Consider the following 21706-nt stretch of genomic DNA (forward strand, 5'->3'; position numbering starts at 1 on the left):
TGTTCCGTTTTCCACTTTTCAGAAATTTAAATAACCATCTGTTGCTGTCATCAATTTACGCAACACCACGTTAATTTTTCTAACCAAAAGTTTTAAAGCAATCCTGTTCTTTCGTTCCCCAACCAGAGAAGGCTGACTGCAGTCAAGTGTCGCTAAAAATACAGACGTCCCTGCTGACCTTCTTTAGTGTAAAATTGTACCGTTTCTGGATCAGTTCTCTCCATCAGCGCTTCCCTGTTTCATTTGGGTGCAGAAATGAAAAACTGATCCAGGGCCGGCTGGACCCGCCCTCTCTCACGAGTGCGCCCCTGAAGCACGCCGGGAAACCCAGTTCACGTGTCACCATGGCAACCGTGCCCCACTGGGACGTCAACATAAAATGTCAACCGCTCATGACTTTTTCCAGCCGATATTGGCGAGCTAAAGAGTCACACTATTACCTAACTGGTAGTAATATGTACATTATTGGGTAGTATATGTTTGAGTTGGAATAAGAAGAGAGAAGATGTCGGATATATTGTGCAGGTGGCTGAACGAGGAGCTCCGGCTCTCAAAAGCTGTTGGTAAGTGACTATAGTTACAGGCTTCCTGCTGGCTTAATAATGCTAACACTAACTCGGTTAACTGGGACTACTTTGGCACCCTAAAAGGAAAAATACGTGAATTTACAAAAGCTAGCAATGTAAGAGCTATTTTAGAATGTAATTACATATCAAAGTTGATTAAAAAATGATTAACTTATCGACACAGGCAAGGGTTATTGATTAGTAGGAGATATTATGAACAGCAGTATTTTATACTTGGGTATTTGGGTAAATAAAAGTAAAACCTAACTTGCGTAACTATTGTAACCTACTTATAACCTACTTTGATGGTTGTCCTACATTTCTTTAAGCCATAAACAACATTGCAAAATGTTAAAACTATGTAATTTTGCCTAAATGATCACATGTTCATCTCCACAGACCCAAAGACCTTTGCCAAGAATTTCTCCAGTGGTTACTTACTTGGGGAGGTTCTGCATAAATATCAGCTGCAGAACGACTTCAGTATGTTTATGAAGAAAGAGTAAGTGGCCCTTTCTCTCTACATATCTGCTCCTTTATGTTGCTTAATTCCCCTGCTCATTTGAAGTGATCATAATTATTAAAGTTAATCACACCTTTTCTCATAGCACCTCCATCGCCAAACTGAATAATTTTACCCGCCTTGAGCCTACACTGCAGTTACTGGGGATCTCTTTCGACATAAACACAGCCCAGGAACTGATGCAGGAGAAGCAGGGTGTTGCCACACGCCTCCTTTACCAACTCTACGTCTCTCTTGAGAAGATGAAGAAAGCACAAATCAGTGGGACAGTGATGGAAATCATGCTGCCTGCAGCCAATGCCGGCCTGCACAAAAAAGAGCATGAGATCTACTCTGATGTAAGGGGGCCTGCATAGATGTATGTGTAGTATGTGCATGTGGTTAGGGGCCTATGTCTTTGGGCAGCATGTTTTGTTCTGTAGAAAAATATTGAGAGAAGTTGTCTTGATCTTTACCAATAATGGAAGAACTGTATGGTGAAATATGGCAACTCTCACTGTCTTTTAGCTTTTTTAGTCTTTCAATATGTCTTATGTTTGAAGTTCACATTATTAGTCTAACAAAACATCAGTATCTACAAATACATGCATTTTCAAGAATCATTGTCTTTCTTTTCATATAGCGACTGCATCAAGTGGTAAAACGTGATGCAGAGCTGAAGTTACAGAAGATTTCTCAGCATTATGAGGAAAAATGCCAACAGTGGAACGACAGGTCTGTGATGACCCATCCTATCCAGCCAAAGAGACAACTCAAAGTCCAGGACATCCAGAGAACAAAGAATATTGAGAAGGTACTGGTAATGACCAGACTTTAAGGCTGTCAACAGTTTACATGTTTATCAAATGTACTTTTTATGTATTTTTTTCTCATCTCACATGTCACACAGTCACACTCTTTAGAGTATTTTGGTGTTGGACATTACTATCATACTGTACCAGTACTGAGTGATTAACCTGCAGATGAACCTCAGCTGCTTATTGATGGAATAAAGGAAAGTCATGCTACTAACAGTGGGGAAGTGTGTATGTTGTAGCTGCGGATGTGTCACTGGAAGCTGAAAATGACATCATGACTTATAACCGGGCCCCTATTGTCCAGGTTCCCAAGCCACCTCCCTACACTTCACAGCTCAACCTAAAGAGGAGACAACAGCAGCAGCAACGCAGAGCACAACATGCACAGGTGTGATGCACAAAAAATAAGAATGTAATAATTTACTTACACAGAAATTTCATTTTTGGCTTCTAAGGATATTGTCATGCAATAATTTCAACAATTTCTCCCTGCACATTTGTTACACATGTCCACATTGAGAACAAAAGAGTGGCATGAGTTTGGTTGTTTTCTGGTATTATTACAATGTCTGTTCATTTCATCCCTGCAGACGGTCCAGACTGAAATAGCCCGGTTTGAGACAAACAAGAAGAAGGTTAATTATGGTTTTGCTTCCTCCTCAAGGTGAGAGAAGAGGAAATATTGACAATCAATATTGTATTTATGAAGGATTATGCTGTTGTAATGTAAATGTATGTATTAAAGGTGAGGTAAGTGATTCTGGAGAAATCCAATACCATGAGAAATACCATGACATGCTGCTAACAACAACACAGCAAGTAATGTAACTAATGTAGCTATGTTGTCAGTTTGCAAACTGCCTCTAAAGTTGCTGTTGTGCAGCTAACATGCCGAGAGGACAAGATGGTTTTCTCCAGACAACAATACTCCCAACTCTCCAGCTACTAAAGCTAACATCACAACAACAATGTCCACAATATCATTTAATGTTACCTGACACGGAACAACAAGTCAGTGTTGTGTGGTTTGGTCCAATCCCCTTTGTTTCCCATATACAGAGCCAGGGCTGCATACAAACAAAGCTAGCAGGCTGTGACGAGATATTCGCTAAAATTTGAAAAAAAGATTGTATTGGATTAGAACTGCATTACTTGGAATCACTTACCCCACCTTCAATGGAGTTTTATATCGAGCTGAGATATTTACCCTCATACATCAGAACAATGACTTTATACTGTATGTAATTTGAATCTTTCTAGTGGTCAGCCCTGCTCCGGAGATTTACCCCTTGGTGGTAGCAGTGATGTGCCTGGAAGTGGAGCTAAGCTGATTTTACAATCCAATAGCAAGTATATACAGGATATCCGACAGAGGTTGCAGGAGAATGCTGTAGCTCGTGAGCAGAGAGAGAAAAGACGAGGCAGATTCCTTGTGGAGCAGCTCAAGGCCCATGAAGCCCAAGAGGTGAAACTTCTCCTCTCATTGAGAACTGAGATCCACTCAAGAGACTTGCAAATTGATTCAGTACCGTGTTTCTCCTCCTGAAGAATCTTTCTCAAGTTATTTGTGTCAAGTCATCTATCCATTTTATTTGTAGACCACATGGAAAATAAGTTTTAATTCAATTTTACACATCCTATTCTGTTCAAACTCACACAGTCTGTTATTTGATATTTGTCATTTTAACCCAAAATCAATCAGCTGTCTTACCAGCCACCTCTGCCTCACCTTTGCAGGAGGCAGGGCGAGAGGAGCAGCTGGTAAAACGTTTGACACGTCAGACTCAGCAGGAGCAGCGTTTGGCAACTCAGCTCCTTCAGATGCGAATGCAGAAGGAGGTAATCCGGAAGAACCGCCTGTTCAGAGAGCAGCAGTACCAGCAGCGCAGAGAGAGGGACTTCCAGGAAGCTCTGGAGAGGCAGGCGGTGAGATAGGATGAATAAGGACGAAGAATAATCCTCTCTATTGTCGCTTTGTATTAGGCTGTATCGGTGATATTATGAATAGTGTCTGTTGGTAAACTGGGAAGCTAAAGCCATTGTTATATCCAATAGGTAAAAATGATTAAAATACTTTTTTTCTGCAACCTTCAACATCAGTAATCTACTGATTACAAAAATCTATGTGTTAATTTGTGTTTATATTTTCCACAAAAATACCTACAGTAGTTATATGTTTTGCACAATAAATGACCAGTGTAACATCTTTCATCTTCAATTACTTTAATTATATTTACTTTACTTTAACAGTGGTGATTGGCAGAGCCATGTAAAATATTTCATGCTTTCTCCACTCATCCCATCTTTCTGACCGGGGCCTGGTACAGGCTTTGGCTCAGCAGGCTAAGTTGGAACGTGCTGAAGAGATCAGAATGGAGCTTGAATTCTATAACAGGATTGCAGCTGAGCGAGCACAGAGCAGATACAAGAAGCACTTTGCGAGCTGCAAGAACATTTTGGAGCAAATTGTGGACTTGGCCACCAAGATTGGAGAATATCGACTGCTCACTGGGAAGTACGTAACACAGTTGCTTTTAATGATGCAGTAGAAACATGCATACGATATTTGGGCTTAAACCCTCAAACTGACCTCTTGGTCAGTCAATTAATAAATACGTAGAAATTTCAAAATTCAAATTGCATCTCTTGGTAGTTACCAAGTATAATTTTCAGAAATGATTGTAAAAGGTAGTAATCTAATTTTAAGAGTTGAATGTAATGTAGTTGTAAAGACATGTAAACTTTGGCCACTTCATGATCTGAGGGATGGGATTAAGGGAGAGATTGGACCTCTGCTACGTCTGCCAATTTTATTTATTTATGCTTGAAAAGTTCACATTCAAGCACAAATCATAATATCAAAGTTTTTTTAATTTCAGAATAAGTTTAGGCAGCTTTCTTCTTTCAGAAGAAATAGACTCAGAAATGAGTGTATAAGTTACAAGTTACAGGAGCAACTAAAGGAAATATGGGCAAATATGTCCTTTAAGTATTGGTTTGTTTCTGTCTTTCATTATTGTTTCATTGATTTTTCTTTCTTGCTACAGGAAATCATTAAAAGGTATTTTAGGAAAGCATTGACAATCTAATATCTGACTGAGGACTGAAATCTTTCATGTATATGAACTGAAGCAATGCGGTGCAGTGCTAATTCAGATGCGAAACAAAAACCTGTGATCAAATTACCAATATTGCAAACATTTTTGTACAAGTGACCAGTGGTCAAATAAAATCAGGAGATGTCAACATCCTGTCTGGTTCTTCTGATCATCAAATACATTGTTTCCACAGACATGCACTGCCCACACAACTGTATGTGTTCTAGGTTTTACATATCCACTACATCAGTTAACCATGGGTAAATTAATTAAGTTTAATCATTTTCAGGCTCAATCCAAAATATATATTTTAATATATTTGGACAGTACAGTTATTTGCCTGGTAAGCAGTAAATTGAGTAGTCTAAACACGTCAAACCATTTTCGACTGTGTGGTCCAGATTCCATTTTAGCCACATTTCCACTTATTAAGTCTAGCTGACCTTGTGTCATTTTTCTGCTGTCATGTCCAGTTTGATTCCAGAGAAGCTGATGAGAGAGTGGAAGGAATTGCTGTTCAGTGGTCTGCCTCTCTATGAGCCGATAACGGGCCGCCAGCCAGGGTTTGAGTTCTCTACCCCACTAGACCCTGTAGAGCTTAAGAAGCAGGAGATACTCAACAACCAGGACTATAATGAATACACTGTGAGTTTAAAACAGGAGTGCAGTGTGTTTAGAAATCATGTTTGCCAGCGCACTTGCATGTAGCCCATCTTTTTAGGCTAAATAACTTGTCACTTGTAAGTTTGTCAACCCACATTTTCAAACAAATGCTGATTTCAGTCATAGTATTAAACATTGCTACGTTTTTTGTCACTGATAAAGTTTGAATTGTCCCTGAACTGAAGCCCTGAGCTGTCTGAATGCTGAAGATCCTCTTTGTCTTAGCTGTGTGTTATGTTTGTCAGAACATGGTAGGGGAGTGGGCATGGCCAGAGGAAGCAGGGAAGACCAAATTACCCCTGACCAACAACAACATTCTTGGACACGTTGTCCTGCGGCTGAGGAACATTGTTCATCAACCCATCATGGAATCCTCCTCGACTTCATTTCCTTCATTTACCCTCAAGGCTTGTGTCCTGGGCAAGTTTTGCTCTGGCAAGACCACCTGCCTGGCCAAGATTGCTGAAGGTACATAAGTTGCAATGGGAACACAGATGCAAGCATACACACAGACAATGTTATACACACTAAATTATTGAAAGCAGTAGTTGAATAAGATTGTATGGCTTATTTATTGCTGAGTATGTGTTGTTTTCTGCTTTAGCCCATGGCATCTATGTCTTATCAGCTGACACACTGATCGAGGAGGCATTGAATGCTTACCAGAATGGAGAGGAGGTTAGTCAGATACAGTATTGTAACTTTTGCTTTAAAATGATTTTTCAGGACCATAAAATCTCACTAGTCCCACCTGCTGGTGCCAAAATGTATAAACACATGAACTTAAAAGGTCCTCATGATCTTAGATATTTCACCTTTTAAACTATTTTTTTTTTACAAAATGTACAGGCCACAGAGCAGGAAGAGAAAAACAATGAGCAACTGCTCACATCCTCCACATCACTGAAACCTGGTCAGTTACTGAACGCAGCATGATCCTTTTCTATGCTATTTGTACTGTACATCACGGTGTGTTTACATGCTCGGAATAAAAATGCACTGTATGTTCACACAGCAGCTTGTTTGATGTCACTTGTAATTTTGTTGCTTTCAGATCTTGACACTCCAGAGGAAAGTGGAGACAGTAATGTAAGAGTAAGTGTTGTTTGTGTGTATGTGTTTGTGTGTTGTTACATAACATGTATGATATTCTGATTTTAGTGGTTCCTCGGGTCAGGACCCCCATTAGGGGTCGCCAAAGCTTCACAGGGGTTGGCTCATTTCAGTGAGGAAAACTAAATGAAATTGTTATTTTTAAAGTTTAGATTATTATTTAACATATAAACTTTGAAAGCCTGAACATAAGCTAGAGCCTTCATTCTCTGCCAAACAGCCTTGTTTAATGCAGTTAAAACAACCAAAAAGCTAATAGAACAGTGGCCAAGGATCGGGGAGAAGAAAACACTGAATTTGTCAAAAAAGAAGCTTTTTATGTATGAATTGCTGAATTTAAAAGAATCATAAAACAAACAATATTGCAAATATTCAAAGGAAATAATGTGTCCCTTATCCAGCTATCTACCCGGGCCAAGCAGGGAGCAGCTGCAGAAAAAGAGCTGAGGAAAGGCAATGCCATCCCTAATGAGCTGTTAGTGGACATTATAGTAGAGGCTATCAGGTAAGCACGTAACCTGTATTGCGATAAAATACTGTATACTGTATTTATAGCATTTAGTCAATTGTATTATACAAGTATATTTAAAATTATACTTATATATACAGTGTGAACAAAATAAACCCCACAAGCACTCTCTAGACGGTGAAATATGTGTTGTGTCTTTACTAGGCAGATTCCAGCTCGGTCAGGTTGGATCCTGGATGGCTTTCCTGTGGACATCACCCAGGCTTACCTGCTAGAGAAAGCCCTGGGTGGTTCTGTAGATGAAGGGGAGGACGTTGAAAGCAGCAGTACAAACCTTGTTGCTGATCCTAATCCACCTAAAACTCCACCACCCTTAGCTCCTGTACTGGACCTTGCTCTGCTGCTGGATATCCCAGATGAGTGTGTGGTCAGACATGCATTCAATCAGACAGGTGCGTTATTCTGGTGGGAATTTAATGTAATTGTGTGCACCAAAAAATATCTGTTAGATGGTGTGTGTGTATATATACTTATACGAGTAACCAGCTAAGTGTCTCATGCTCCCAAACCTGGTGCAGATACAGATACTACTGCTGCTGCAGCCTCAGATCCTACAGACAAGACCTTGTATCTGGCACAGATTCAACACAGGTAAAGAAGAAGAATGAAATGAGAAGCTCCACTGATGTGTACACATTACTGCTACTGCATGACTGTGTGTCTAATATGTGACATCCTTCTCCCCCACTGAAGGATCACAGCTTTTCAGGACACTTGGCCGAAACTAGAGAAATGGTTTGGTGGAAAGCAAAACATTTTGGTCCATATTGATGCAGATGTAGACGAGGAGGAGCTTTACACAAGAGTGGAGTCTGTCATGCTGGAAGTTAGGATGCAAACACCGGAAGGTAACTGGCTTTCATTGTAGTATTACATGAATGTTATTACACTCAAATGTATTTTTTGCCTCATAAGATCAGGTATAAAGTTTTGTTTGTTTCTACATTATTTGTATGATAGACCATATGTTTTCCTTAAAAGAAACAATATTTACTCACAATATTCTGATATATTCCCTTATCAGCTATTGTTGAAGATGTAGTATTGGACAGTGGAAAAGCTCAAGACTCCTCTTCCTCAGCCACACTTCCACCTGTAGACCAACCTACAGCCCTCACAGACGAAGCCACTGGCCCCACAGAGTCCTGTTCCAGCTTTAATGAGGAAAAAGGCGTCAAGTCACTTTCCAAGTCCAACACACACACCCCCAGAGGTGACTTAATCAGTAGTCTGTGGATTAAGTGTTTTAATTGTAATTATATATATATATACTTCTGGTCACAAAAATATTCTGCTTGAAAGAGAGGATTTTATACATGATATCAACATCATGGCATGTTGATGGTCCTCAGAGAATAAATAGGATTTTATTTTACTTCGTTATCGTGATGATTGTATAATTTTCTTCTGGCTCAATAGGGCATTCTAGGAAGGCATCAACTTCCTCAATGACAAATGAGGACTCTCAGGCATTCCCCAACCCGCCTGATTCTGCCTCTTCCCGCCCAGGTTCTTCCAGCTGGGTCTATGTCAATGAACCCATTCCTCCAGTAGGTCACAATTTCTATTTATGTTTGTTTTGCTTATTGTTGTTGGAACATATTACATAATGTCTTGTTTTGTTTCATCATTCCCTATTCTCCTCCTCCCATGGCTCTGCTTTGTTCATCTCTTCCCCTCCACATCTCTATCTTTAGGAGATCCCAGAGTACCTGTGCTCCCACTGGGACACAGTGTGTGATTCTTATGTGAACAACGTGAAGACCGTGATGCAGCAGCTGCGCTCACAATGCACCGTTATTAACCATCACCTATACAACATCAGGTATTCTGCCAGGTCTTGTAAGTAATGTGACCATGGTTCATTTCATGTACTTTAAGAACAGATAAGCGCATAACTCAGTGTTTGCATATCTTCTCATATTTTTTTATTTAATCTCTCTATATAAATTCTTACATCTGTATGTCTGATAACATGAAAAGCTATTACAATGTAAGTTTTACCTGGTTCCTTGTGTCTGTAGAGAGGAGTACAAACATTACCTGGGGCGTCCAGACTTGAAGCAGGAGTTAGTGACTCAGTGGCAGAAGGACTTCAACAACATACCCGATGATATGAGAGAAGATGGGGAAACCAAAGCAGAGCTACATCAGAGACTGGATGTGAGAAGAACTTGTAATATTATACAATACAAATATTCTTGAATGATCAGGAAAATAGTGTAAATACCTGCTTACAATGAAAATATAGAATATATGGCATTATTCTGTTATTTCCAGGAACTGTGTGAACGTTTGTGGGACATGAGTGACAAACGTAAGGAGGAGGATGAGCAAGAGAGAGATGCTCTCATGGGTGAAGGCTGGTTGGAGGACCACACTGCCGTCCTCGTCAACCACCACTCTGTACTCATACAGGTAACTTTTCTGCTTCTATGTAACAACAAACATGTTTTTTAATTTATTTATCTTTATTATGTAGGTTTCTATGTGTGATTTACCATAATCTTGTTTGTGTTGCATAGGTGGAGCTGGACCGTTTCCATGCCACTCTCTGTATTCTTAAGGTCTACTATTTGAGCATGTACAGTGTTGTGCTGCCTGAGTTATCCTCCAACTTTGTCTGTATTCCCCTACTGGACTCCCCAGAGATTAAGGATCAGGACGACAGGCAAGAAACAATCTATTTATTTCAACCTAACCATGTTAATACAAGATAATAAAATGAAATAGTTTTAGGAAAATGAGTGCAGAAAGTGAAAGATTTATTTTGTTCCACCAGTACTGATCCAGTGGGCGCTGGTGTTGATGACGGAGAAGACAAGAGGAAAACTAAATTGTAAGGGAGAAGCACTATCATGTTTTTCTCCGGTCTGTTTGAAAGATGTTTCCTCACAGTCCAAATACTCCACAGCACAAACACATACACTCATAAACAGTTTCCTCCTCTTTTCCCGTATTCCCCTCCTCCCCAGACACCCTGACTCCTCAGTAGGGGCCTCCAAGATGAAAGGCCAGGGGCATACAGAACCTGTCAAGGTCTTGTCAAATCAGATTTCCTGCCTCTCTGTAGCTTTGATTTTTTTAGTATTTATCAATGATGGATTTTGTTATTTTAGATTCTACTGCTATCTACTCATAAACTACTGCCATAGATATTATATACACTGCTATCCTTGTTTATTTTAGTTGTTGTTGTTTTTAGTTTTTAATGATTTTAAATATAGTTTGTACTTGATAGTGATATGCTGATATACAATCTTATAGTAAGAGATATTGACCCTGTTCATTGTTAACTCTAGTCACCCGATGAGAAACTGATCTTCGACTACGAGGAGGCACTCACAGCTATCCGCAAATTGGTAATGCTGTGTGTGTATGTGTGAGTTTGCGTCAGCATATTATGGAGGTATATATACTTTTTTTTCACCCTGGTTATATGTGTGTTTAGGTGTTAGCAGAAGCCCACAAGAGGGAGACAAAAGAGCACAAGGAAAGAGTACAAGATAAGGAGAGGGCGAAGGCCGCTGCAAGTGAAAACAAAAAGGAAAAAGAGAAGCAGTCAGCAAAAAAAACAAAAGGCATGCATGAAGACAATTATGGAGATGTGCCCTGTATGCATGTACTGTATGTTTCAGTAGATCTTCTACATCCTTATTTTACTCTTGTTCCTCCAGGTCCACCATCCCCACCTCCAGCACCCAGTCCTGCTGCTGATGACAAAGACTCAGAGAAGACTCATGAACAAGAAGTAAAAAACAAAATACACAAAGAATATGCAGCTGCACTGGATCATGAGGGTATGCACACACACGCACACTCAGAGAAGAACATATTATTAATTCAAACTGTGTTATATGGAGGATATATACATACAGGCGAGTCTGCTGTTATGTGTATTCATGCATGTTTTGTAATATGTACACACGCATTCATTGTGTGTGTTTTCCAGAAAATGCAGCAAAGGTGCGCATAGCGCTGGTGAAAGGACAGGGTCTGTTGAGGTTGCAGTCCCTGCAAAGCAGAGCTGAACAGGCCTCAAGCAGCATGAAGAAGTGGTTAGAAGCACACTACGTTGCAGAAATGAAGAGGTAAGGTACAGTATGAGTGTGGGTTATGTATGGTGCGATATGATCTGTGTCACACGTGCATATAGAGCCAGCTTTGAATTGTTGGTCACAGTAAATGAAAGATATAGCTAAATAAATTAAAGCACTTAAAGTGTTCTGGAGTTATTCTGGAATTATTAGTTAAAAATGTATAATGCATAACAACAAGAAATGTGGTTTTAGTCTTTCTTTAGATCGAGCCATTTTTAAGCCTGGTCAGAGAATTTTTAGAAGATGGCTGGGGTTTCATCTGTGTCTGTCTCCTTTTCTCTAGTATTGAACAACTATCAGAAGTGGTTGGCCACCACATAGAGGCTGGTGCTAAGTTGCAGAATCAGCTTGTGTTGGTACGTATTGACTTTATAAGTGTATTAATAGTGACTAATAGAATAGGTGCTCACTGGTTACAAGGCAGCTCTCTCATCTTTCCTTTAGTTGCAGGGTAACTGTAAGATGATATCTGACTTGTCTTTCCAGTCTGGAACAGTCTTTTTTACCTCACTCTTTCTATTTTAAGTTTCTCCATATTCTTTTCTCCAGGAATATACTGACTTCTACCTGAATGGAGACTGCCACATGGTGGCTAGCCTGCCTCCCCCTCCCCGTCCACCTGCTCTGGAGAAACCCACACAGTCCACCCCGACCATCACTCAGCTAGAGTCACTCCACCAACAGCTATGCACTGTTGCTCCGTCAGGTGCATATAGGGGAGACAAGTTGTGATGTGATTGGGTCTATTAATGCTGCTATCCAGCTATCCATCCATCCATTGATCATTCTTCTTCCTTTCTGACTTTCAGGCCTCATGTCCAGTTCAGGGTTCTCCAGTTTGCTTAGGGATATCACCTCTGTTAACTTGGGCAAGAACACCTTGCCTGAGCCCTGGATTGACAAGAATGAAACACAGGTACGCTTTAAAGTATTCCTGAGTCTAAAAACACAAAGTTGGGTCATCATTTTCTTTTCTCTTTAGTCCATAAGACCACATATTACAAGAAGGCTACAGTTTATGAACAGTTTGAGTCAACTGACAAAAAGTTTTAAAACCAAATTACTACATAATCGAAAAGCATTCTGCTGACTATAGCAAAGTGCCAGAGAAAGCAAAGCAATACACAAAACATTCCTGCACCGTAATGTCCAGTTACTTGCATATTCTAAACAACCAAATAAAATACATTACATAGATATTACATTGCTTATAGGATAATTGTCCTTTTCTCTCTTATCCCCAGTTGATGGAGATTGTATCTCTGCTAACAGACCAATATGAGCTGATAGACTGGCGTCAGTTTCTGCTCAGTGCTGCCCTCCCTTGGCCATTTCCCTCCTTAACACAGCTGCTGGTTGTGTTACAACGTTTCAAGGCAGCAGATAATGGGGACACAGGCTATATAAACGAGGAACAGTACCTACAAGTTAGTCTCTTCACACACACAAACTCAAACATCCTTCTATCTAAATGTTTAAGTCTACGGAACAACACACATTTAGTGTATAGTGTATACTTTATACAGTTAAAAGGGAAAACTGCAGCTCCCTGAATGTAAAAGAAAAGTTTAAGTTGCTCCTCTTTCCTCCTTTCCCACCAGACAGAGTTGTGGTTTTCCAATGAGAGTGTCCAGCCTGTCCCTGAGGACCCCTCTGAGCCTCTACCTTACGACCGTCTATTTAACCTGCGCAAGGTAAACTAGCTGCAGTGCCAGACAACTTAATTCCAAGACAAAGTAAACTTTTATTATTCATGAAATGGGAAATTACATGGTACACAAACAACATAAAAGACATAAGAAGAATTAAGAAAAAAAAGTAATGAAAGAACACAAAGGTAGTCTTACCCAACTTTTCAGGTATTTTCAGTGTTATCTTATTGGGACATAATTGTAAGAGATTAAATTTAAGAGGGTGCAGTCATCACAATGCCATTTGTTTTTGTTTGAAAAGCTCAAAGTATTGAAATTAACTGCACTGCAAGTAATAAATAAATAAATAAATCAGCATTTGAATCTGTTCTTCCTTCTTAGTTCTTTTTCCAGTTGTTTGCGGACCACTCTTTCTCTCCCCCTCGACTGGACTATGTGTACATGCTACAATACTTTGCAGCCGACCCCAACCCTAGACAGGGATTCATCAGAGCACTTAGTGTGGTGCTGGGGCAACATCTCGAACTCTCCTCACTGGGCCACCTTGTCAAGGTGAGTGTATTAATGTGCAAAGAAAAGCGAATGCAATACCCATTTGCAATTCACTGCAAAAGCACTTTTTCTTCTCAAGTTTCTATAGTAAAAAATAAATAAATAAATATATATATATATACATATATATATTCTGGCACCAATGTTTTAAGATGGTCCAGAATTATAATAGAAATAATAACAGAAATCAGTGATGTTGTTTTCAATAATGACAACAATGATTTTGTAACAGCATATGTTTATTGGCTGGCTAATTTGTTTTGGAATGAAACGTGAGTGATATTATTTCTCTTCCATACAAAGTATTGCGCATCAAGAGGACAATGTGTTGTGTATACAGTCTATGCCCAGTTTAGAGGAAGCTACAGAGCTCAGCCCCGCAGAACTTGATGGAGAGTACAAGGAAGAAGGGACTCCAGGTGCATCAAGCTGTTCGTTGGGCGAGCAGAACGTGTCGATCGCTGCTCTTCTTGCTGTGGTCTGCCACAACGTCACCAAGGTGAAAGATGACAGCCCCCTTCCTCCAGGCTGCCTGAGTTGGGAGGAGCACACTGAGGTATAGCCATGTGATAGTTTAAACTGGGCTTTTAAGGAAATACAGAAACGATTGGTTCATTTATTTAAGGAAAGAAATGGTTGACTAAATCTAGAAGAAGATGTACAGCCAAGCCCCAGAAAAAATCCTCTCAAGTTAATACTTTTTTATCTCTGCTGGCTTCTAGCACCTGGTGCATATATTCAGAGAGCTGGGCTATAAGCCTGAGGACGGTGTCCCCTTCTCCGTTCTCTCTCAGCATGCTTTCATCCAGGGCCTGATGGAGACCTCAACACACTACCAGCTCATCGTAAGTCTCTACGTAGACTCCTCTGTTTTATCATTGTTTCTCTGTCAGCTGAGACTCCTCTGCTGTCCACCATCATGCGCATTCATATTCTTGCTTTTTTTTATCTAAAAAACCTACATAAAGATTAACCTTCATCTTTCATCTCTCTCTATCTCCACAGTTGTGTCTTTCCTTTCTTGTTGTTAACCTTGATTTATCTCTCAAATGTCTCTCTCTCTGTCTCTCTCTCTCTCTCTGTCTCTGTGTGTCTCAGGACATTCATAGAGTGCTACTGTCCCATCGGGAGTAAGGAGAGGCCAACAGCTTGACAGTTTCCTAAAGGATAAGACATATACAGTACATATATACTGCTGTCTGCACCACAAATACCTCTTTCATTTAGGAAATACAAAAGATGTTGCTTTGGATATTTTGAAGTATTCGCATTACATTTATGTTTGAAATGTTTGATGAAATGTATTGCTTACTTCAGTATTGAATAAATAGATGTGCAACCATAATTTGTTTCAGTATGTAGAAATGTAACTGAAGAAGGTTGGAATGATATAACTTAAAATAACATCAATGATGGCAGGATTTACCCTTCTTACTTGCTTTTTTTTCCTGATACACTCCAGCAGCTTTTCTAACTGACTTGTTTTTCTAATGACCTCCCTGACACAGAAAAGCATTGGTTGTGGCTACAATGAGCGCATTGTCCAGGATAACCTACATGTCAAGCCTGACTTGCCAGCAACTGCCTGCCAGGGCACCCACAACCCTATCACAGTCCATTCAGCAGTTATTGCAGCTACCCTATTTAGCTGTCACTGCTGCCTGTTGACTAATTAAGTTCATGTGCATGCTGTTTAAAAAATTAAGAAATAGGGACATATATAGATAAAGTAATCAAGGTTGGTAGCTAGCTTTTTCTTGTTACTAAAAACAAAATAATTTATTAATGCATTATTAATCAAAAGTAGGTCTGTGTGTCATCATTATCAAATAATAAAATCTGCTTTCCTGTACGTATTGATAGAAGGGGTTACATTCAGTCTGTAGGCTTGAGAGAAAGTAACTCCTGTTAACATTTGTCTAATTTGATACGAGGGCTTTGGGAACCCCCACACCCCCCTGACCCACCGCCCTTTCTCTCTTTCCCTCCCTTTCATTATCACTGCAGGTCCAGGGCTCTTGGACTTCTCAGTGTCTGACTTTTAGAGAAAACAGAGCCACACACATGTCTCATATAGACCGAATCATATTATCAGACTTGCATCCAAAACCTCCTTAATAATACGGAATAAATCAGCGCCTTAATGTTGGACCTTTTCTATTTGTTGCAAGACAAAGCATCCTGGATACATTCTAGGTACACTAAATAAGGATTTGGGATTCATCCCCTACCAGCTTGACACTGAAAACTGTAAAGAAGAAACTTAACTCCTGGCTCGGACGGAGATCGAAAAGAAGACTTTCAGGACCTGAAAAGATATTTTCAGTTTTGTGTTTTTAATCCTGCATTTTGACCTGCTGATTTTATGTAGAAAATTCTTCATTTATCTGGATCACAACTTTGTTCTCATGAACCATCTGTCGCTGACTGGATCTAACTTTGATGCTGTATTACAAAAAAATTCTCACAAGGAATTGTTGTTCACGCAGGAAGGTTTTCATTACAGTTTATTTTTGAATTGGGAGACTAGTTTAGGAGGACTTCGGCTGCAGGTTGTTGTGTTGTACTCTAATAACAACATGGGGATTGTATTTTGGATTTTTTCTATTTTGGCTCTTCCAGTGCTTCAGTCTGCCAAGATCCTGACTGTCTGTCTAATTGGTGAGTAGTGATTGTTAAAGTGTCGTTTACTAGTTGTAATAAAGATATTCATTGTAAATATTTGTTGAGAGGTATGGGACAAATAAGCACCTCCTAGCCATACTGGTGAGTCAAGAAATAGATACAGGTTGTTTGTAGAGTTTGTGAGAGAATGTATGTGTATTATCTGCAAATTCATGTGTTTAAAACTTTGAGTCATATGTTAAGAGAACATAATGATAGCAGAGTCATTTTTCCCTCTCGTCTTCTCCAGGAGGAAGCCACTACCTGTTATTAGATGAAATTTCCCATAACTTACACCAGCATGGCCATGAGGTCCGCATGCTCTTGCAACTTGGTAACCCTGTTATTACAGGTAAACTGTTCATACAGTACACACAGTAACATACATGTACAGAAAAACATTTTTTCACAACTTCCTCTTATCCTTTCTCGGTTTCAGTCACTCTAATGTTCATGTATAATGACTGCACATTTTAGGTTTTTCCTATGCAGGCCGTTCAGACAGTTACCAGATGAGCACCTGGTCTTTAGGAGAGAAATACATCCAGGAATACAATGGCTGGTTCCTGGAGCAACAAACACAGTTCCTACTGGGAAGGTATCACACAGATTTTAAGAGACTTGGTTACCCTGGAAAAATAGACAAGCCCTTATGAGCTACTTAATCTATTTTGATAGATATTTGACTTGAGTCTGGTTTGCATTTTGAGGCTCTTTAATTTATCGTATACTGACGCTCAGTTTGTTTCTGTTTTAGACTTCTGAACGTTCTTGGATTATAGATGAAAATATTTTATTATATCAGATTTATTGTATCAAATTGGTTCTTTCTCACTCTGCTTGCCTCTCTGTCTTTATCTTAATAACTCTCTTACTTTTTATCCCTCTCTCTTTCTCTCAGGGATAACTTTAACATGTTTCTAAAATTCATGGGTCACCTGTCCTATCAGTGTGACAAGCTGTTGGGCGACAAAGAGTTAATAACTTTCCTTCAGAGGGAGCACTACGACATCACCATCCTTGACGCTTTTAACCCCTGTTCCTTCATCCTGGCACGCAAACTTGGTACATCTGCCGTAAAAGCCACATCACTTTGGTTTATATCATAACATCCTTTGCATTATTTGCAGATTTCAGATGTATTTAAATGTGCTAATGCTATTGAATATATCAACAGCTATGAATAAATCAACAGCAGCTTTAATGCACTTTTCTCTCGATTTACTCCAGATGTCGACTATATAGCTTTCTATCCCGGCACAATGAACGGTCCTCTGTCCATCGCACTTCCTAGCCCAGTGTCCTACATCCCAGTATTCAGCTCCCAGCTGTCCGACCACATGAACATCTGGGGTCGTGCAAAGAACCTCTTTTATTTTTTCCTGGCTCCCGTGGGTAAGAGTGGTGTTACACAGGAGATCAAACATTGTCAAGAGTATTTATTTGGCTTCCTTAATGACACATATTCAATGTACACTGTACTCATCAATATCTAGACTTATTAATATTCTAAATTAGCACATTTTTGGATATCATGAATAAACTCAGTTTTTACACTTTGTTTGTCATCATATCTCATTCTCTTCTCATTTGTGTTATACTGACTTTATTAGTACTTTGAAATGACTACTAATTTCCTTCAGCTAAGTAACAACTTCCACTACAGTGAGCACACCAACTCATTTTAGTAATCTGTATTATTTCCTTTGCAATCTGCTCAATTTCCTTGATATGTTTTAGGCTAATATTCCATTTGTTCTGAGTGTTAATTGCAACTTGCCAGTGGTTTTTGGTGATAGTTTAGCTAATACCCATTAACAAGAAATGAGTTATAAGAATTACATCTGAATGGCTTTTAACAAATATTGGGCTGTCTTGTGTCTTTTATCAAAGCCCAGGAACTTGTATGGTCTACATTTAAGGAAGTAGCTGAGCGCCACCTTGAGTCAGGCTCACCCCCTGGTGGTCTGGAGGAGTTACATCAAGGAGCTGAACTCTGGGCCTTCAACACTGACTTTTCACTGGAGTTCCCTCAGCCTCTTATGCCCTACACTGTGCTGGTGGGAGGTCTGCTGAATAAACCTGCGACGCCTCCAGAGCAGGTGTCTTCTCCTGATACACATATCCAAATACATCAGTTAGACTTTCAGGTTTTCAAATTAACTTTCACTCGCTTTACCTTTCTCATTCCTTCTTCCCTATGGACTTTTACTCCTCCCCTTGCACACCCATCTCTCTCTCATCCTGCCATTCAACATTGCATATTTCCTCTATTGCTCATACTCCAACCTTTTTGATCCCTCAGGATCTTGAGTTGTGGATCACCAGTTTTGGAGAAGCAGGTTTCATTGTCGTGACCCTGGGATCAATGGTCTCTTCGGTCTCTGTGGACCTTCTGTTAATGGAGCTGGTGGCTGGCTTCTCCAGGATCTCTCAGGGGGTGCTCTGGAGGTAAAAGGATCAGTTCACACACAATTCATAAAGGAATGAAAAAATATATATATTAATTATTATAAACATATATAACATTCCTTGTCGCAGATCTCTATTTTTTATAAACACATACATGAGGGAAAAACACAATGATTTTTTCCACAGTCATTAAAATATGAAATCAACCCCAAAACGAACTTGGTGTTTTCAGTTAATGTCACAATATGAATTGTTGTTGTGAATTTCCTGAACTGGCTGTGTTTGGTTTGCAGGTATGACCCCAAGCGATGGCCGTCTCACCTGGACAGACCTCCCAATCTCAGGCTTGTGGACTGGCTACCTCTTAATGACCTGCTGGGTAGGAACAGTCTGCCTCTCTTACCATAATCTTTTGTTACAAACATAAAGGTGGCTTACAGTATATGGTAGACTGCCAGAAGGCTTGTTCATTGTGGCATTGTGGACTATATGAAAGACCAAAGCAATGAATTTCAGGGTGAATTTTGGTCAGGCACTGAACCAGGACTGCAGCAGAAGGAGACTGGATCACTGCTGCACTGCAGCTCTATTTATTCCTTTTAACCTCGTAATATTAAAAGAAATACCGCAAAACTGAAGTCCTGTTTTTAAATGTTTTTAAACCTTTAAACCCAAACCTATGGGGCAGCCTGCTCTCAACTGTTTGTTTTATCAGCCTGTACGACAACCAAACCCTCATGAAGTCTTGTCTATTTGTTTACCCCAGGCCACAAAAAAGCACGTCTGTTCATCACCCATGGTGGACAAAACAGCCTGCTGCAGGCAGTGTACCATGCTGTCCCTGTGCTGGCAATCCCTCTGTTTGGAGACCAGTTTGATAACGTGGTGAGGGCTGAAACAAAGGGACTTGGCCTCAGCATCAAACCCACACACATCACCAGGGAACTGCTCAGCTCCACTGTTCAAACACTCATACAGGACATCAGGTATGTGGGTGGTGTGGCTAGGCAACATTTGTGATGCCAGTAGGGTACATATATGTCTGTTACCTACCCCTTCTTTCACTTTCTTATTTTATAATTTCTTCTTTACTAGGTTCAAGTCTTCAGCTTTATCCCTTAGCAGGATCCACAAATCCAATCCTGTCCCTCCAGCCCTTCGATTCACCCAGTGGGTGGAGCACATCCTGCACAGTGGAGGTGGAACTCATTTAAGGCCAGCTTCACTGGTGCAACCATGGTACCAGAGATACCTTTTGGACTTGGTGCTTCTTCTCTCCCTGGGGCTTCTTGTACCGGTCGTTCTCTGCTGGACTTTCTGTCGGAACAAGAACAGTATGGATAAACACAAAAAAATACAATAGCAGCACTAAGCGTTTCCTCTGGGACACTTCAGACATATACCTCAGGTCTGTGTTAATTGTTTATCTTGGACTTATTGTCTACTGTACCAATATGAATTCCTGCTGACCTACACTACTGCCGGTGTTCAATGAATAAACCATGCTTGTTGTAACTGATTGATAAAATTCACATTTAAATACATAAAACAAAAGAGTGATAGCAGGCTGGCATGTTGATGTAGGAGACCTTCACTTTGACACAAGCAATGAATTTTTCCCCTTAATAATAATAAAAAAAGCTGCAAAATACTGCAAAGCATTAAAATGATGAAGTTAAATTTAACTTAAAAGAAAAAATATCAGTTTTTAAACAATACATTTAAAACAGTTTCTGATGCCGATAACACGGTGGCTCAACATTTCTGTATTTCCAGTTTTCCTTCAGTGGAATAGCCCTTATGTCAAGTGTCTTGCCCTCTCCCCTCCCAGCGCCATCATGTCTACCAGACATCTCATTTGTGCCGCAGCGCCACAATGTCCAACACCTCCGTGCTGCTTTGACCTGGCTGCGCTGCGAGCAGGGGTGGTTGACGGTATGCACGCAAAACACTCACATGCGCCCTTACTAAGCACTGCTTGTGTGCTTTTGTGTTGTTGCCAAATGGCAGCAAACTGTGTTTATTGTAGATGAGTGAATGCTAAGAATGTTTTTGTGTGCTGCTTTGCTCGTCTGGTTTGTGTACACGCGTTGACAAATTATGCTGAGAGTCACAGAATGGACCTGAATTCTCAAAAATGTGCTCTACCTTGCAAAGTGTGTGTGTGTGTGTGTGTGTGTGCGCATGTGTGTTTGTAGCAGCATTATGGTCTACTGGCTCTTCTGTTATTAACCACCAGCTCCACCTGCAAGTCTCAACGCTGACCCCCACAACCTCCTCTGCTGGTTTCCACTGAGTCTCCTTCCCCTTTTGAAACAAGACACAAAAGCGCACAGCAATGTTCAGTCAGCGCACAAGCCACTGTTAAGATCAGACCAGTCCTTGGAGGACCCCCCTCTCTGTTCTGTCCTCCCTCCGACTCCTAACATCTGTGTTGGGGGTTAGCAGGGAGGAAAATATAGATTAGCAAGGAAATAATGACCAATTAGGACAGCTTGTTCTCTGTCCATTCAGCTGTCCATTCCTTCCCTGCGTTTCACTTGTCTGTTTGTCTGGCAGTTGCAGGTGCCAGTGAGTCTTCCTCTGTCTCGCACGCAATCCACACCAGGCAGGGCAAAGCAGCCGAAGCATGACAGGACAGGGCCAGGGGAGAAAAAAAAAATGCAACAAAGGCTAACTTTAATGAAGCAGAAGAAGAATACACCAATGAAAATTAGAACATAGGAAAATCATAGAGCAGATAAAAAAAAACTAAACAAAACAGGGAGAAACAGAAGCTAAAAGAAATAGTGATCAGAATACCACAGAATAAAACAGACAACATATACTAATGTCCAAACAGTAATAAACGGCATCACTTTTGGCTTCTTTAATACTGTAAATGTGTTTAATTAACAGTTCTGTTTTTTTCATTTTGGTGTAAGTTTGAATTGCAATCATCTATACATTTTATTTAAAACTATGACGGTTCAAAACTGTTTTACTACAGAGGTCCAGCAGTGAAAAGCAAGATGAAATCAACAAAAATAAATTGATT

The 21706-nt window shown here is 40.1% G+C and overlaps 2 protein-coding genes and 1 long non-coding RNA gene across 3 annotated transcripts; all 3 read left to right on the plus strand.

Annotated features, from left to right (window-relative positions):
- Window positions 1-291: 291 nt before the first annotated feature.
- On the plus strand, window positions 292-14909 carry spef2 (sperm flagellar 2). The gene is made up of 39 exons (XM_035658252.1): window positions 292-563; window positions 966-1068; window positions 1175-1427; window positions 1712-1882; window positions 2191-2274; window positions 2477-2550; window positions 3147-3351; window positions 3624-3812; window positions 4214-4401; window positions 5458-5629; window positions 5893-6115; window positions 6252-6325; window positions 6497-6560; window positions 6702-6736; window positions 7162-7265; window positions 7434-7681; window positions 7808-7880; window positions 7983-8137; window positions 8314-8502; window positions 8709-8839; window positions 8987-9114; window positions 9314-9452; window positions 9570-9707; window positions 9815-9960; window positions 10072-10128; window positions 10265-10328; window positions 10592-10651; window positions 10741-10822; window positions 10967-11089; window positions 11242-11380; window positions 11673-11745; window positions 11939-12095; window positions 12199-12305; window positions 12634-12816; window positions 12991-13083; window positions 13423-13593; window positions 13934-14149; window positions 14316-14438; window positions 14692-14909. Exons 1-39 carry the CDS (start codon window positions 506-508, stop codon window positions 14725-14727), a joined length of 5028 nt encoding a protein of 1675 aa, XP_035514145.1. The 5' UTR covers window positions 292-505; the 3' UTR covers window positions 14728-14909.
- LOC118325085 lies at window positions 10069-10863 on the plus strand. The gene is made up of 4 exons (XR_004796589.1): window positions 10069-10128; window positions 10265-10328; window positions 10592-10651; window positions 10741-10863. It is a non-coding gene; the product is annotated as an uncharacterized LOC118325085 (long non-coding RNA).
- Window positions 14910-16575: 1666 nt separating the features above from the next.
- Window positions 16576-20032, plus strand: LOC118325084 (UDP-glucuronosyltransferase 3A1-like). Its single transcript, XM_035657642.1, has 9 exons — window positions 16576-16609; window positions 16735-16855; window positions 17159-17322; window positions 17488-17652; window positions 18151-18359; window positions 18563-18708; window positions 18963-19048; window positions 19436-19655; window positions 19765-20032. Exons 1-9 carry the CDS (start codon window positions 16576-16578, stop codon window positions 20030-20032), a joined length of 1413 nt encoding a protein of 470 aa, XP_035513535.1.
- The last annotated feature ends 1674 nt before the right edge of the window (window positions 20033-21706 follow it).

This window comes from Morone saxatilis, unplaced genomic scaffold, assembly GCF_004916995.1.
Source record: "Morone saxatilis isolate NCDOM2014 unplaced genomic scaffold, NCSU_SB_2.0 Contig16, whole genome shotgun sequence".
NCBI classification, from domain to species: domain Eukaryota; kingdom Metazoa; phylum Chordata; class Actinopteri; family Moronidae; genus Morone; species Morone saxatilis.

Excerpts from the sequence above, each read along its gene's own strand:
- LOC118325084 (XM_035657642.1), top strand. The coding sequence starts at position 16,576 with ATGCTCTTGCAACTTGGTAACCCTGTTATTACAG. Across the intron at positions 17,323-17,487 it reads CATCCTGGCACGCAAACTTG|ATGTCGACTATATAGCTTTC; the intron begins GTACATCTGCCG and ends GATTTACTCCAG. Across the intron at positions 18,360-18,562 it reads CTGCGACGCCTCCAGAGCAG|GATCTTGAGTTGTGGATCAC; the intron begins GTGTCTTCTCCT and ends TTGATCCCTCAG.
- spef2 (XM_035658252.1), top strand. The coding sequence starts at position 506 with ATGTCGGATATATTGTGCAGGTGGCTGAACGAGGAGCTCCGGCTCTCA. Across the intron at positions 7,682-7,807 it reads ACATGCATTCAATCAGACAG|ATACAGATACTACTGCTGCT; the intron begins GTGCGTTATTCT and ends AACCTGGTGCAG. Across the intron at positions 8,138-8,313 it reads TAGGATGCAAACACCGGAAG|CTATTGTTGAAGATGTAGTA; the intron begins GTAACTGGCTTT and ends TTCCCTTATCAG.